The sequence below is a fragment of the Centroberyx gerrardi genome, chromosome 3 (assembly GCF_048128805.1).
Source record: "Centroberyx gerrardi isolate f3 chromosome 3, fCenGer3.hap1.cur.20231027, whole genome shotgun sequence".
Taxonomy (NCBI): Eukaryota; Metazoa; Chordata; class Actinopteri; order Beryciformes; family Berycidae; genus Centroberyx; species Centroberyx gerrardi.
Window position 1 is genome coordinate 14,291,578 of NC_135999.1, and position 18,058 is coordinate 14,309,635.

Genomic DNA, 18,058 nt, shown 5'->3' on the forward strand with positions numbered 1-18,058 from the left:
ATAAAGCCCATCAGATTTGCACCGCTTATTTGGTTGAACACAAAAGGTGTAGCCCACTGAGTGCTGTGGATCCACTTTGCATTGATGTCAAAGAACAAAGGTATCACCAAGGAGCAGGAAGAGATGGAGGTCAGATTATACCCAGCGGAGTGCCACAGGGCCCACAGGTCATCCCGGGCCAGGGGAATTAAGGACATGGAGGAAATTGCATGTGTGTGTGTGCGTATATGCGTATCGGTGCGAGATTTCATTATCATACATGCACCATACATACATCTGTTATTGTGATAATGGGCTTCAAGGGTAGACAAAATCCTCTGTGTATATACTGTACGCCCATGTGTCTATTTTTAACGGGATAAGGAGGTAATGCTGCACACACAAAACAGCAGAAGTATTTAGGTTCCATTAGAGATGCCCTATCCGAGCCTGCTTTCTCCAACATATGGGCCTATTAGCAATGTGGGTCACGTACATACTTAAGCTTTGCAGATTTAATTCCTACCTAATACTGTATATCTGTATTGCTATACCGCTACTGGAAATGCGTGTGCCCACGAATGCAGGCATGTGTGCATGGCATGCCTGTGCCTGTGACTGTGTGTGTGTGTTTTGTGTGCAGTTTCTGATCAAAGAACCTCTGTGATGTGAGACATGTGTTGGGAGCTGGGATCAGGACAAGACTGCTAAATGGCTTGGTTCCAGCTGTTGTTACATGAGCCTCTCACACACAACCTGAAGCATTCACTCCGGCACTGGAGGGAGGCCTTCATTCCGCAGTCTGAGAGACATTATTGGGGGCCAGACCTGCCAGTCAAAGCACACACAGTACGGGACTTGTCCTCAGATGACTCCTGTGTTGCAGCCGGAGAGGCGGAACCAAAGGATAGGTTTTAGATTGACACCAGTGCCATGGAAACCATGATCCAGTCACATTACAGAGCGCAGTGAGGCCATAACAAGGTTGAATAATGTCTCTGTAAACCTCGCCGTTCAGAAAGAGACCAGGAAAAACAAGTAGTGAGCTAAAAGAAGCGCTGAGTATTATTACGAAGAGCCGACATGCCAAGCCACTGATGACATGTGAATAATAAGCTGGCATGGAACTCGTCGAATCTTCCAGCGCTCCACATGGAGTCGTTTATTGAGTGCAGCTGTCTTGTATCAACAAACTAGTCCATAGTCGAGTGGATGCAGGGAAGAAGCACATGCGAACGCATTCATGTATTTCCACCTTTCATTAATGATGATAAACGTACATTTGTGCGCTATTGTTTTGTGTCAGAAGACTTGTAAAGGATTTTTCTTTTTACGGCTGCTGAGATCCACAGCACAGAAGATACGTTTATGTGTTTCATAAAAATGGCACAGAAAAATTGGCTTTATATTTATAGTACTGTGACAGTTAAGTGAACATTATCAATACAAATGCAAAACAAAACGTGAGCTTCATGATGATTATTCCATACCTTCCATACCTGTTTACTTTGTGAGTGAATTTCAAAGTCAAAAGGAACAAGGCTATCTAAAATGTTTTTTATGTGAGTATAAAGGCTGCCACACTGTATATAAGGTAAACTGAAAGACTGGTGGTGAATAGGAGAGCAGGTGGATGAACGTTTCTGTAATGAAATTAATGTAATCAGGGCTTCATCGGAGGTGTGAGGTGAGGTGTTACAGTGTACAGTTGGCTGCGCCTTCCGGTAGCTATGACAAAAATGAACAGGAATGAATATTCGCCCTGCCGAGGAGGAATACAGCGTGCAGATCTGAACGGTTAAAAGGCCCATGTGGCCGATAAATATTCCACACGGACATTCCAAGTGTAAACCTAAAATGTCATCCTCCAAGAGTAACTCTGCCAGGCTCCAGCAATGTAAAATAAAGCTACCTAACAATGACTTGTCTGACTTGGAGACGGGGGGGAAAAAAAGACCCTCCACAGACAGCGGATTTCATTTGATTTGTTGATGACTCCAGAATACTAACTAGCTATGTAGTAAAGGGCTGTGAGCCAGTTAGTCGTCTAATGAGCTACAGCCGACCAAAAAGTTGTGTCCCCTGAGGCGGGCGGTGCCAAAAGAAATTAAGCATGGGCTGGATTATTCCCCTTGTACTGATGCCCGCTCTCTGCAGTCTTCTCTCATATCTCAGATGCCGAGTCGAAGTTTTTCACTTTGAGAGAAGAGAGGAGGAGAAGGAGGAGGAGAGAAGAGGGGAGGGGAGGAGTAAAACGTCTCCTCACGTCCTAACTTACACCTCTCTGGAGCTCATTGCTGACACATCGCTTTAGCTCTCTCTCACTCTCTCTCTCCCTCTTTCTTACTCTCTCTCCCTCTCCCTCTCTCTCTCTCTCTCTCTCTCTCCACTCCTCCTCTCTTTATCTCTCTGTCTGCGTCTGCCTTTTTCTTCGTCCTTCCTCCCCCTCCCTCTCTGTATCCGTTTCACTGTCCTCTATCTCTCTTCACTTTGCAAAATCCTTCTCTCACTATTTTCATCCTTTGCCTCCCTCTACCTTGCCTCTCTCTTTCCATCGCAGCAGCAGCTGTGGAGGGGTCAAGTAAGGTAGCAGCTCGCTGTGCACATCAAAAGGACACACACACACACACACACACACACACATCGCACGCAACCTTGATGACATCAGGCCACTATATGGGCTGCCCTTATTACGCTTTCATAGTTTGCCCAGTAGCAGTCGTTTTTCAGTACAGAGTCAAGAGGAAACTCCATTCAAATCAAAGCCAGAAAGTTTCAAAGAGAGATGCACAAAGATATACAGGGAAGGAGCCGTGCCTTGTTAGCTACAAGGAGCAATACAGGCATCAGATACGCAGTCTTACATCCCATTTTATACAGCTTTTGTCATTGAGTATGGTATACTGTGTGAGATAAAGTCAAATGGGGTTTTACATGCATCCTCAGCAGTTATATCGCATTGCCTAAAAGTGTGAGCAGGCAGGCCAGTAGCGGTCTTCAGAACCTTGCATGGAAATGACTGGCACTCTCCAACAAACAGCAGTATTTGTCAGATCTTTAGCATCTGCCACCAGCTCTCTACTGGCCACGCTTAAAGCAAGAACAATGACAAGTCTGATTTGATAACACTAGACACATAATCTGGTTTCAGGTCCCTGTAACGATGGTGTGTAAATATCGTCAAATGAAGGCATGATTTGATAGGAAATGACTGCAATTCCTCCAATGGCCGGGAAAACACCTAGAGGGCTGGATGGCTGGCTGGCAGGCGTGCTTGCTTGTTTGTGCCTGCACTGGGTATGTAAGAGTGTGTTTTGCATTCAAACGTTCCTCTAAATGAGTTAGGCCAATGCCTCAGGCAACAGGCAGAAAATGAAAAGCACATTATGACTGCTGCTGATTTTCCCCAAGCTAAATATAACATAGAGGGGCTGTTGTGGGAGAATTACCTACCGGATGTTTTTTGTTTTTGTTTTTGTTTTGTTTTTTTAATCTTATTGAGGTGCCAGTCAACTAAGCATGCAGCATGGCTACAGTCTACAAATAAAATGCCTGGTTCAGACTTTGGTTATTTCAATGATTTTTGACAAAATAAATGTGGAGAAAGGCAGCTGGGAGTAAATTCACAAACCACAGTTTGTAGCATTAAACAGTGTAGTGCAAATAAAACCAGTATCAACCATTGGTTAAAAAGCCACACACAGCGCTGTGCCTGCTGCCAGGTGAGGCTGGTCCTGCACCAAACCATAACACAATCCATATTACATCAATTTGAAGCAAGTATCGCTTTCTTCAAATTCGTGCAAGTAATATCAGCAAAATATTCTGCCTAAATGCAAGCTGCCTCACTGTATTCCTCCATTCAGTAAGTTCCTTGAACTCTGTTCTGTCAGGAGATTTGAAAAAAACAAAAACTGATTATGTGAAAAAGTGAATTACCCTAATAGCAAACTTCCTTGTTTTGCATTTTCTCATTAACATTTTCCAATTGGGACAATTGTAAGTTTATACAACAGATTTACACTTACTTAGCACAAGTTATCCCCCCACTATTTTCAGTGAATTGAGCAAACACACAACCAAAATGGCTGTCAATGATCCTGAAGGCTATAGTCATCTTCAAAGGTGATGATGCTTGGGCAACTGATTGAAACAATGGTGATAAGCAATGCTGAGACAAAATCAATGTGGATCACACTTGCTGTAAGGAATGAAGGCAAAATGAAAAGAAAGACATGGCTAGTCATTATGGCTGATAAAACTGCCCATCTGCCCTTTGCATCAAACATTTACCCATGTACCAAGGTGTATTTCAGGCTAGATATACAACTATTAGCTGCATTTAAATAAACATGTCACTTTTCTTTGTACAATAAAATAATATAGGAGCTTCCTTTTCTCCTTTTCCCATGTTCAGGAAGAGTGATTGGGGCTCATCAGTCAGAAGGCCTATAAAGTGTCATCTTGTTGGAACATGAGTTACCTTCCACAGCTCTTTTGAAGAAGACTTTGCAGCTTCCACACGTGACGACGCCATAGTGACATCCTGACGCCTCATCTCCACACACCAGGCACACTTTGGCCGTTGATGACGGTTGCCTCAATGACGAGCTGGAAGGACAATGCACACACAAAACACAAATTACTTTTGAGACCAAACATAAATCAGCAAAGACATTTCAGAAGTCAACAACGAAGCCAGGGCAGAGCGTCCCTTTCTAACTACGCTACAGCCTGACACGCGCTGTGAAACATTCTTCATTTTACGGCCTACAGTACAGTAGCAGCACAATGTGGCGACCCATAAAGATGTCTGCCAACCAAGAGAGAGGAGGGCTTTGCACCCATCTGATTTACAGCTTCGCCTGGCTTACGGAGATGACAATGACAGAATTCCAGAGGAGATCACTTGAATTCAATAAGCAAATCAAAGACAAGCTGCACAGAGACTGGGATGTCAAAGGAAGTAGGACTCAAAACACTTGTAGCATCCTCTGGCACGGAAGGTGCAAGTGGTTGACAAAAATCATAGAAACAATGGTGCTTTAAAAAAAAAAAATAGTATAAATACTACAGTGTATGCAACATCTACTCAGTTTATGGTCAAGGCTCAACTGTGAGAATCAACACTGACATGTACTGTATAGTATGTAACATGGCATGCGCTTGTTTGTTACTCTGAGCCATAATCAATAGGCCACAGAATTGATGAATCGGCTCCAATTCTGGCTGATCCAAGTCATTGTTTACTTTGGCATCGTTTACTGCTTTGACTCTGAGCGCTCTCTTCAATTAAACGACCATTAGAGCGCAGGATGTATTTTCTTACCGATGCAGTACACAGTGGGAAAATCACTGAGTTACCGTTTACCTATTCCTGCACATGATGTCATGTGTTCAGGTGTCAAAGTTCAATAGTAGACAGTTAATATGTCAAATATTAACTAATAGTTAATTATGAATCCAGCTACCAAAGAGGATGACATAAAGCATATTGGATCAAAAATGTCTAAACGCATTAGAACTCGTGTGCAGTGCATACAAGGCCAGTGTATATTGTCAGTAGAGTGTATTGTATGTGGCCTTGGTGATGAGTTGTGTGTTCAGCATTTTTAACATTCAAATCTGAAGCAGACCTGGGGACATCCAGACAAAATCTATTTCCCAAGCCGAGCTCTGGTAAATGGAGACATAAAGTGAGAGATAGGGGGGGGGGAAGGAGGCAGGTAAATTTTGAAAATGGATCAGGCAACCAAAATAAAGTTTGGATGAGTCAGCAGAGATGTGATTAAATAGCTCCAATGAAACCTGACATGGTTTTATCAGTTTGCAGCACGAGGATGGCCTGTGGATGGGGCTGAAAGTGACCCTTTGAGATCATGGCACATGGCATGGAGCTGGACTGTGTGAGTAAACTTGGGATGAGCTCAGCAAACCCCGGTGTGCATTGAAGAGTAGCATATTATAGGGTATGCTACTTATTTATGTTAATGGCTGGAGTTAATGGATAGACATTGAATCAATTGGTTCTCGCATATTGTAAATATTTTTACACACTACATTTACACTTTGAGTGGAGTAAAAGCCTTATGAATTGAAAGGTTAAGTCTATATAAGAAAATAGAAATAAGAATATATAATCTCTTTCTCACTTGCGTGCGCACACACACACACACACACACACACACACACACAGACAACACAACAGCTAGATGGGTACAAAGAGAGAACACCTTGTATCAAAACATTAAAAGTGGCCTCAGCTTCCCCTTCTTGTCTGTGCTAATTACCTCTCTCTCATCTCAATCAATAACATGCAAGGTGATTGTCTGGTTAACATTCTCCTTACATCCTTCATCAAACCAGCTGCCAAGCGCTCCCTCTCTCTCTCTGTCTCTCCATGTCTCTCTCTGTCTCTCCATCTCTCTCTCTATCTCTGCCTCTCTCTCTCTCCTGCACACACATTTCCTCCTGGGGCCTAGCTGGAAAGGGGTACAGCAACAGTGCACTCAGATACAATCAGGACCAGTGATCTAATTCCCTCTCGTCCATCTACACACACATTCAATTTGTTAGGACGCTTAGAGGAGTCTCTGGTGAGGTGTTTGTCTGACTAGATCTATCTGGCATTGGGCCCTATGGTTTCAGCTAGTCTTTGTGTGTGTGTGTGTGTGTGTGTGTGTGTGTGTGTGTGTGTGTGTGTCTGCGTGTGTGCATGTGTTTACATTTAGATGCGTTTGTAACCATATGTATCTATTGAATATTCCCCCCATACATCGACCTTTCTCTCCAGCAAAAAACAACAACAACAACAACAGTGGCTCTATTAACAAGGGGACAACCTCTCCCAAAGAACAGCCAGGGAATGAAGAGAGTACTTTGGAAACATTAAAGTTCCTGGCCAAAAACAACGTTCGTATCAAAAGAAAAGTCCTCTCTAAAGACTACTGCTAATATCCACTCAGTGCCGGTCGCCCCTTTAATAGCGCCACACAACATTAAAACCTTGTCGCTGCTTGCCAGCCTGCCTGCCGGTCCACCAACAAGGTGACTTCCCCTCCCTCGGAGAAGTATATAGGTCATTCTCTCTCTCTGCTTATGAAACCAGAGCAGACAGGCCAGCCTGCAGTGACTGTGCACCACAGCCGCCAGTAGCCCAAACTAAAGAGAGGCAACGAGACGTTTCCAAATCAGGCGCTTTCAGCTGAGATGTTACTGTTTGTGAGCGTATTTATATTTGCAAACAGGATTTAAAAAAAAAAAAAGAAAGTTTGAATGAATGACCTTTCTGTTTGGCTTGCTATTTAGATAGCTTAATATGTTCTGAAATAGCAACTTGTGTCTATTGGAATAAAGGCTTCAGCTGCACTTTTAGATGTTTAGGTAACATCTTGTAAAAGTCCTTCATGCATAAATGAGTGCCATCCTTCGTCTCTTACTGACCACACAGTGTCAGCCAGTAGAGGACTGTTAAAGCAGCAGCAGAGGCAAACTTGCAGAGATAATGTTGAGTTGCAGACGGTTGTTTCAGAGGAATGCGCTGCCTAATAGCATTAGATGGCTGAACTAAATCAACTTTAATGTCTCCACAAGACATTTTTAATTTGGATAAAAAAAATTCAAAATGATATCCATAACCATATTTGTACGATAATGTGTATGACTGCACCTAAAAAAACACCCAAAGTCAATGTGGATTGTAATAGTTTTGCAATTGTGTGCGCAGGGCTTTACTGTAAACCGTCTTCTTTTGCTCTTGACCGTTGTCTCCTCTATTTCTGGGTACAGTCATAGACTAACTCAAGGGGGCTGACAGCACGGATCAAAGGTCTCATTCTTTGCTCCAGTTGTTGCTTTTTTCCCCTCCTACAGAAACCCCAGGGCAGCAGTTCCATTGTTTTCAATGTGCTTTCATCTTTAAAGATAACACACAAAGCTAACAACTGATTCAGTCACTGTTTATTTCCCATGAGGATACAGATGAGTGTGGGTAAACAATGCCTATTTCTTCCCACCATAATGTACATAGAAATTGGTGAGTCTGTAACCAGTTCTCCTCTCCCCATGCCTCTCAGGCCTACATGCTGCTTAAGACGATATTAATAAAATTGTACAAAACCTTAAAATGAGCTTGCAGTTAGACAAAGCCCACTATGCCCACTAAAAATCTGTTAGGACCACAGGACAGATGTTCGGGCTCAAATTGGTCTCAAGCTTTCTACAAGTAATTTCGGATGTCACACTGCGAGCATTCTCCAAATGGTTCAAATATCTCCACCCTCTCTCAGCTGTGGAAGGAATGCTAAGTCAGCGAGAGCGGAGTCCAGATAGGATGGTTATTTAAGCCAAAAATGTCTCAGAATCAGGAAATAATGTACTTGATAATCACTGCAGTCATCCGAGGCGGCCTGCCTTTTGGGTGCCTTTTTGCTGAACTCTGTCAAAGCCGCTGTGGGTCTGTGTCCTGGTCTCCATGTATCGTAAACAGGTCAATATGGGTCACAAAAAAAAAAAAAAGAGGGTCAAAAGTAACTAGCACGATTAGTTGCCATAGAAACTGAGCATGAAGTCAAAGAAAATTGATGAGTAAAAGTACAAAGGAAGTGGAGGAGCCATAGTCATTCTCAGGTTATAAAGATAACATCGTTATGGGTGAATAATGGGCCGTGAGATGGTTCTGTGACTGCTGATGGAAGACAGTGAGGCCCGCGTGGTACGAATGAACCCTTTGACCCACATTACATTAGCATGATAGAGTCAGCAAACAAGCAGTTGAACCACAGAGCAAGCTTTGTTGCACAGAAAAACAATGTTCTCATCATGCATGTAATGCCTCTGTCTGTCACACATACACACACACACACACACACACACATATTGTATTTGCACTGCTGTAGACCCACCCACTATAAAGATAAGTTTGTGTATGCATGCATGTGTGCGTGCATGTGTGTGTGTGTGTAAGCAGACACACTGACTCATTCATTCTAGAGGCTGTTATCACAGGGATAGTTCAGACAAGTGGCATAGCCTCCCTGAACCTGTCTTCATGAAAGAGAAGCATCCTTGACACGGCAAACAATAGCTTCCACAGTACAGTAACTCTCTACAGTCTGGCCTTCAATATTTATGTAATACACACCTTGGCTTGGTGGAAAATCTAAAGGTAGATTAGTTTAAACGAAACCAAGGGAGATGGAGATGAGAGAGAGGGGAGGGGGGAGAGAGAGAGCGAGAGAGAGAGGACAAAATGGCTTACATAACTACGGGCAGACAGTATAAACATTAGGTTGACGCCCACTCACCGCCTCTCAAAGAGAGAGAGGTCTTATGGGTAGTGTTAGAGAGCCACCAGGGAATTATTTTCCTGGTGAAGGTGACCCTGGCATTGGGCAGAGTACCTGAGCATACAGAAATATGAGATTTCCTCTTCGCCAGGCTTGTGTTACACTTGTGTTAAGGTTACAGTATAATCCCCTCTAACTGGCTGCCGCATATGGTTAACTATGGAGAAAAATGTATGAGTGTTGCATAAATTCCAGTTAGACACAATAGTCATTTTCATGGCATATCGATATTCCATTTTGTTTATATTTTACAGTAAGATACGATGGACAAAGACCCACAATATGGGGCATATCAGGCTATTTCATCATCAAATAAAATGTATTTCACCATAGAGAATGGCGAATTTGCTGTCTGATGGTATCTGGTATCCAGGCTGTGATTGCATTCCTTGTTGTATATTCCATTTGTGCCATCTCCCCACCAAGGCCCATGCCTACAAACTTTAACTGACCTTCCCCATAACAAATCACGATTATCTTTCTCCTATATCCACTGTTTTGAGTGTAAACAAAGAAATGAGAGAAGTCATAGAATGCACGCACACACACACACACACACATAGAGTGGTACTGTATCATTCTGATCTACACACAGTATCCAGGGTTTTGTGCTCTATCTTTACCCAACATGTCTGAAGCTGCACCTCTCTATGACTTCAAATGCCGCAAAGAACTGTAAATACCAACTTCACTGCCACACTTTGCTGAACTCTCACCTCTTTTCCTCCAGTCTGCAGTGGCAGCTGAACGGCCCAGGGGCCTGATGGAGACAGCGGACTCCTTTAGGGCAGCGGGAATGGAGCTCAGCTGATTAAAACTAAGCCCGGGGAGCTGGTTGACCATTATAAAAATTCACCTCAATCACTTACTGTCAAAAGTCGTAATTGAAATTAATCACCTGAGATATTGTGGCTATCTAAGTAGTAAAGAATGCTTGCATGAATCTCTGGGAGATGTGGCAGGGTATTATTATCTGGTGGGGAGGACCATTGCTTCTGGAAACTCCCGTAATTCATGCCTGTCAAGAACAGTGATCTGGAGCGAGGGACTGATCGCATCCATGCAGTATAGAATTAGGCATGGGATGCCACTGCGTGCTTTTTGCCTGATTCATGCTTTCTGTGTGGATTGACGTGCTCGAACTCCATATGAGATGTGCCGTTCGCGTACCTTGGTATGCATGGTTCTTGCGCTTTTGACCAAACCCCTGAAAACGAGGAAAATTCAGCTATCCAAATCCCAAAGCAAGGAATCGGCCAGTGGGTCCGGTTCCTCTCTGTTCAGCCAATTCTTGATAGAGGCGCGTCTATGTAACTGTGGTGCTATTCACGTTGTTTCAGATTTTAGGTGCTGTTCGGCATCACGTCACTCTCAAATGCAACCAGTGCACCCACTCAGTGCACCCACGTAATTGTGACCGCACGCACTCCGCTGCATACGTTCCTGCACTAAGCATGAACCAGGCTTAAGATCTCCAATACTGCGAGGAAGGCCATTAAGTGGGGTCTAGCAATTGAGCTTCTGAAATAATGTGTCTTTGTACAAGACTAAGAAGAATGGGTTTCTGGTACAAATTACACAAATAAGATCGGTTACCTCAAAAGACTTTCTCCCGTTAGAGAGACATTTCTTTTTATTATTAAGCTTTCCCTTGCCATGTAAAGGACATGAAGCAACTGTGAGGGGGCAATGGGGGTGCAAGTATTAAACGAGGAAAACATTTGAAGTGTGTTACCTGACAAAACAGCAGCTGCTTTATTCATGCCCATGAAAACAGTCCTGCTATTCATTCATTTATCTAGCCCCGTAGTAGCCCTAACAAATTGCCTGATCAAGTCCCACAGTAGCGTTTTGATCGACTGTGACAGAAGTATCTTGATTGACTTAAAGGACTTGGGTCCTCACAAGCCAAGCACACTGATCCGTTAATGAACCCCAAAGTTTCTGTTTTTAGCACCACATTTTCCAAGAACTTCGCTGAAAACAGACTCGGGATCAAAATACTCAGCAGCCACAAAGCAGCTGGGAACACATCTCAACTGACTTGTTGAGAAATGCACCAGTGGGCATCAGGTTGATTTCCAGGCATGGGAAATAGAGAAACAATGCAAACAAAAGGCCGGTCATAAACACAAAACGTTAAACACATAAAGGAACATGAAATACCAGCTCATTTGACTTTAATCACATTTCCCCCCTGAAAATAAACCTACATGATAACAACAAAAATAAGCATGGTAGTTGGCGTAAATCTAACTAAACAGAGGAAAAGGAGCCTGTTTTCACCACCTTTGTGTAACATGGCTCACAATTTACTTTAATCTAGCTTAGTGCCGTGAACACAGACATAAACGGACCAACTTCAAAGCTACGATGCTAAAGCTGGTTTCATTATAGGCCCAAATCCTTTGATTTCAGTGGCATGGATGAACTTGAGACCCGGCCTCCCCTTGTGTTAAAAATTTAACCCTATTCACCGCTAACTTTGCTCTCTCCCACTAAATCCATGCAATACCTGGCTCCTTACTCGTGTGTCCAGAGCCAAGTCTGCGGCCTGTTGCCTGTACAGCAGGTGACCTCCAAACTCAGCTTAGAGGCCCTAGGACAAACGAGAAAGACAAATCCCTAGAGAGGGAGATTATCTTTAAGGGATCAGCCCTGGACTGAGTCACCTCTATCCCACACACTCCTTCTCCACTTTCTAGCAACAGTCAACTCACAGCCGACTCCTGTTTTTCCTCACCTTGCTGCTGTAAATACAAGGAAGGCCCAGTCAGTCAATGGGTTAACAGCATACTATAAAGTATCACCAATACAGTCGCCAATATAAAGGCCTAATATTATATGAAACAACTATTTCATATTTTTCTGTTAGTCCCCACACCTCCACCCACATCCACACACACACACACTATTCATCCATAAGTGAGACCTACAGTAACACTGTCCAGTGTAAAGAGAACAGTGAAAAGCATTATGTCACACCCAGCATCATGTCACAAGTACTTACTATGTGCACTGTACACTACTTTGATTCAATGGATTTCATCTCCACTGTGCCTTAACCACTGGCTCCTTCAGTCTCTTAGACAAACAGCCTTGACAACTGCAGTTTCATATTTAAATTTTAAATTTAATTATTGCTAAAAATCATTATTATAATTTACTCAGCTATATAATGAATATAGCCAGAAAATAAATTTCACTATCATGTCTGTCATCTAAATCACTAGAGAAGAGAGGGCAACAGCATCAGCTACCCATTGAGGCTCTGTAGTTCAAAGGGTTATTGGATTTGATCAGGATGATTTTTATTTATTTTATTTGTAAATTTTTACATACAAGAAATGTGACTAGTGATTGAGCACTCTCTTCATATTCCGCATAAGATTTCATTATTCATAAACGATTCAGGAGTTCATTATTCATAAACTACACCAAAGCTGAAGGTCAGCATTTAAATTCTAAAATCTTAAAAACCAAATGAACTAAGTCTGTGGATCCGGAGAAATGAAATGTGCCACAAAATATCTTATTCAAAAGGCGACCTTTTCCTTTCCCTTATAATTTGAAAAGACCTCACTCTGAATGTAGGCTAATGTACACTGGCGCTGACACATGTTGCCAGCAACCCTACGCATTAACTGTCACATGCAATCATCCTCAACACTCACCACTCATTTACAATTCTGCTGGGACAAACATGGAGGAAGAGCGGCTTGGAGTCCGGCAAGCACTTGTGCAAAGGAGATGCGCTGCACAGACGAGCCTGTACAGGACGTCTACATACATCGAGCACTACAGTTTGCTATGGGGCTGCCAAGCGGATCTGCCTTGGGTGTTTATTGTATGTATAGCTAATGGTTGAGTGGCTCAGTAAAGTCATGTGGTATGAAACCGCAACCTCAAGAAATGGGCTGCGCACAGGAGCCCGAGCCAAGGCTCTGGTTGGCTAACGTCCAGGTGGTTAGCACCACGGCAGCACATTCTGCATGTTAGCTCAAGAACTGCTGAGAACTGCTCTCCAGTCAGCCTCTCGATAGTATTTGACATGTTCAACAGAAGAGTAACAGTGGTATGCCCAGCTAGAAGTCCTGCCTGCACACGCCCACTTTTAGTCCACACTGTGAATGCTGCTAGCTTAGCATCTCGTGGTATCAAAGGAGGCGAAGGGAATGAACAAATATGTATCAATGCTATGTGAAGCATGCAACTAAATAGTTACAGAAACTTTAGATTGTATGAGCATTTTCTGAATGTTTTTGCATATGTTTTCCTTTCCACGAGTTCTACCCCACTAAAAAAATGCCACAGTTATGATGATACAGTGCTGCTGAATGGGAAGTTAATGCTCTTTCATGTAAACCCAGAGCCAATAAAGTGAATGGTCCAACAGGATTATGACTACAGTTCACCCAGGACCATCAGGCCCGCTCATTATAAAGTGAGGCGTTATTTTCCCAAAAGGTCAACTTTAAGATTCTGACCTCACAATTACAAAAGGTCCCACACATGTGGTACAAAATGTAAAAGAAAAAGAACGTTAGAGGGCAAAGACATGCACAAGCACACAGACACACACACACACACACACACAATGTCTGGTCAAACTAAATGTGTCTCTGTGCAGTGACCTTTTTCAAATGCAATGTGTTCACCTCCAAAGGATTACGGGCCCAGATGGCCATTGGATGAACAATGCCACACCTGCTGAGGGACATGGCGCAATTAGGTTCCTGCAAAAAAACTGCAAAAGGAGAGCCTCAGTCTACACAATGAACTATCAATGGGACATATATGTGCTGACTAATCTAACTCCTGGCTAATCTAACTCCGACTACAACCACAGTATAATCCAACCCCTTAATCTACTGTATACTAGATCTTGAGTCAAGGTCGATCCTTGCAGCACGCAACTGATATTAATGGTCTTCTGAAACGTCTGATTGTAATCAGGGCAAAACTGCATGTTTCCAGTTGCATGAAATGGACACGCTGAAGAATTATCTGAGCGATGAGATGCTTTTCAGTTTCAGCCAGCTCCACACAATTTGGAATGCCTTTTTTCAAAATAGAAACCTCAAGCTGAAAAGGTCATGATTGCACAAGAATGAGGATTAAATGAGTATTTTTCCGCAGTTCTAAATAAAAGAAGACAGACATTAAAAAGCATTCAGGCCAGCCAGGCTCTAAAGCCAAACATTGGCTGATAAACCTTAGCCATCACCAGACAATGCCCCATTCCATACAGACTTTCCTTAACACTGTAGTTTCTTTTACATACCACATCACACAAAGGACACGTGTTGGCCATGTGCAAAGAGAGGGCAAGACAGAGAGGGAGCGAGAGAGAGAGAGAGAGAGCGAGAGAGAGTCTGTTTTCTAAGAATGAACCTCATGCCCCAACTGTCATCACCTCCCCCACCTCTCATCCATCCCTCTTCCCTATCGTTGCACATATATGTTATACATAGCCCAAAACACAGTCGCCCGTTCAAAAACAAGAGGTTAAAAATAACATCAGTCATTGTAACCTTGGCTCAGGTGAGCGCTGCCTCAGATATGGCTGACTATTGATGTATATTTAATAAGGTGAAAGATTCGCAGTGGTGCGAGTGGCTGCCCTTTCAGTGCGGGCGCCCATGTCACCTTGTCGGGCCGGCCATTTCCCCGTGATGTCAGCAACGGTGTGGCAGACTGGAGTAAAGAGAATAGGAGAGTGAGAGGTGGAGAGAGATAGAGTGAGAGAGGACTAGAGAGAGAGAGAGAAACAGGAGGGGAGCGGAAATATGTATATGGTATTCTTTGTGAATTTCTACATCCATAGGCATTGGCTTATTTATTGGTTTATTCTGACCGGTTGGTTTGGGACATGATGACGGTCAAAAAAAAGCGTTAGATGTTTAAGTTATGTCTTGCATGCCTCCTGACAGATGCTGCCACACTGTACTGCAGTTATGGCAAATGGAGAGTTATGTACCTGTTTAATACACAGTGATCTGGTTGGATTGTCCCTGTCCCCTTTCTCCAGGCTCACACTAGCATTCACACAAATATATGTTCATTAACACACAGTTGCCCGCACACACACACACACACCGTTTCCCACCACATTATAATTCCCTTCACGCTGCACTTTTAATAAATCATAACATCAGGCTTTGCCACTAAGACGCCCTGTTCAAATAAAACATTCGCCCAACCAAATACTCCTGGGGCTCAGAATATCTCCCACATTTTCCATCTGAGGGAAATACTGTCGATTCAGAGGTTTTTCTCTTTCCTCCTCTTCCCCTCACTGTCTTCTGTATACACTACATCTCATTGTCTGAGGTGTATAAAACTCTGAAGATTAGGGTAAATACATGACATCTTGAGCTCCTCTCATAAATATTTAAGAATGGGAGACAGGTCTAGGGCGTAGGAGGGAGGGGAAATATCTAATGTATATATACCTGTGTTTGCTTTGTTTTAATGAGGGGTGAAAAATAAATAAATAATTTACGGGACTGGCACACACATAGCTAATACTATTAGAGCCTCTGGCTTTTTTGAAAAGTGATGTTCCAGAGATGGATCTCTTCCTTAAAGAAGACTTGCTGCGGTCCAACCAGAGTGGGGTTTTTTGGCGTTTTTTTTAATTACTTTTTGTGGGCAGGAGTTAAGTCTCAAATGAAATTCTGAGTTCTTAAATGGGAGGCCATGGGGATTTATACAGTGAACAAAGGATTCCCTATTGAAACGGAGGCTTTGTGCAGCAGAAAAGCGGCTTGTAGCTCTGCATTTTCTATCTATTCACTGTTCTGCTTCATGTTGCGAAACCCGTCAGCGCTAATGAGTAGCTTTATAAGAGGAAATAGAGCATAATTGGTTTTTGAGAGACAGCAACACAAAGACATGGGTGGAATTGGGAAGGATGTCTGTCAATCTCACATCAAGAATACCTTCCACCAAGACCTGACTGGCACACTACATCCAGCATTTCTGACGCTCTATACTGTGTAGCACATTGACAGCCTTTCAATGTGCCACTGACTCCTCTTTATGTACTCTGCCCCCAGGGTCTGTCTGTCCACAGAGGCTTTATATGTGAAAGCCTGTCATAACAGCCATGTTAGAGTGTAAGTCATGCCCATTTCACTGGGATCCCTGGCCAAAGCATACAAACTCTGGTTACAGTGAATTCAGAGGAGGTGCCAGGCTGCTCTGAACAGATCTGTCACCGCCAAATCCCCCCAGGAACCAGAGGTCATAATTTCCATTTAGCACCTACTGCTCCTCCACATACGTTACGGTTTATAGCCTGCTTCAACATGTGTACGCTGCCCTGAGCTCGGGCTGGTGAAGCACTTGCATGTGTTTTTTTTTTTTCTTAAGCAAGCACACATGTACAATATATCTAAGAGAAGCATATTTTTTAAGTGTTTTATAGCCTAAAATATGAAGCCTCATAAAGCCAAAAAGGCCCCAACCTGAGGGCCTCTGCTGTACTGTAGATACATATGCTTTGAGTCACAGATGAAGGATTCACTGCTGCTCTAAATAAATCAGCAACTGGCTAGACTTGTCGGATGCAAAAAGAAACAAACAAGAATTGCTTGCCGCGTTGATATTTTTTTCCATGTCTGGATTGTATATGCGTCACCGTGTCTCTATAGTATCTACGCACTCACGGTCTATTCAGCAAAAGCAAAAGACGACAATAATTTCAACGTTTCCTCACATCTCCAACCTTTTTCCAAACTCTGCCTCTCTTCCTACTCGTTTATCTTTTGTCAACAAAGCCGTAAGTAATAGCCAGCACATTTCCCATCCCTAACCACTTTGTCATTCCGTTTGAACTCCTCCTCCTTAAATCTTCACCGCTGATTTGACTCATCCCTGCCCTCTTGCCACCTCTTCTGTCAAGGCTAACTTTAGCGTGATGCTCAAAGGTCTCTGCCCCAGCTGCCGCTCGTTCACCATGGATCTGCAAACACTCACGCTTTCCTCAAGCCTACGCTCCTTCGTGTCTCTCTGTGAAATACAAACAGCATGCATTACCCCTTTAATCTTTGCCTCCTGCTGAGTTACTTATTCTAGTTTTATGTGGTTTAAAAGACATTTGTTGGAGAAGGCAAAGCGTGCCATCATGGAGCCAAACATCAACATTAGCCTGATGCTGAAGACTTTCGTTTCCCATTGTGTACCCAAGGCATTTAAAAAAAATCCATATATACAGTACACTGTATTTGGTTGAACTATCTCTTTAAACTCATTGCCCCCTCAAGCCCTTCTCTCCCTGGGTTGAGCATACAAAGGACTATTTGAAAACTTGTTTTTGTTGTGATAGCATCAGTTGTTATTAACGAGGAGCAAATGCTGCGTAAATGAATCTGTCTGAGCTCCTCGCCGTCGGCCATCAATCAGAAGTAATACACTCACTGCTGATTTAATAGGGTTAGAATGGCTGCCACAGTGCAGTACAATGCTATGATGCTACATGCCATTCACCAAAACTATTTGTTCACAGAGCTATAGACTCTCTCTCTCTCTCCTTGATCCTTTACCTTCCTCTCTTTCTCCTTACCTGCGTTTCAAATCTCCCACGTTACTGTGCAGCTTCTCACAACATTGCAAATGGAGAAAGAGGCACGGGAAGAGAAGCGAGAAAGCAATGAAAAAGATTAGATGCAGCCATAGCTTGCAACCATAGCTTATGAAGCTATTCCAACTCTATTCCAACAGAGCCT

The 18,058-nt window shown here is 43.1% G+C and overlaps 1 protein-coding gene across 1 annotated transcript in view; it reads right to left on the bottom strand.

Moving 5' to 3' along the window:
- The window catches only part of nr3c2 (nuclear receptor subfamily 3, group C, member 2), a 67,469-nt gene that overhangs the window by 25,939 nt on the left and 23,472 nt on the right, over positions 1 to 18,058 (bottom strand). Inside the window, exon 2 of the mRNA XM_071923406.2 lies at positions 4,463 to 4,590. Coding sequence (XP_071779507.1) covers positions 4,463 to 4,590 — 128 coding nt within the window. The remainder of the gene's footprint in view (positions 1 to 4,462; positions 4,591 to 18,058) is intronic.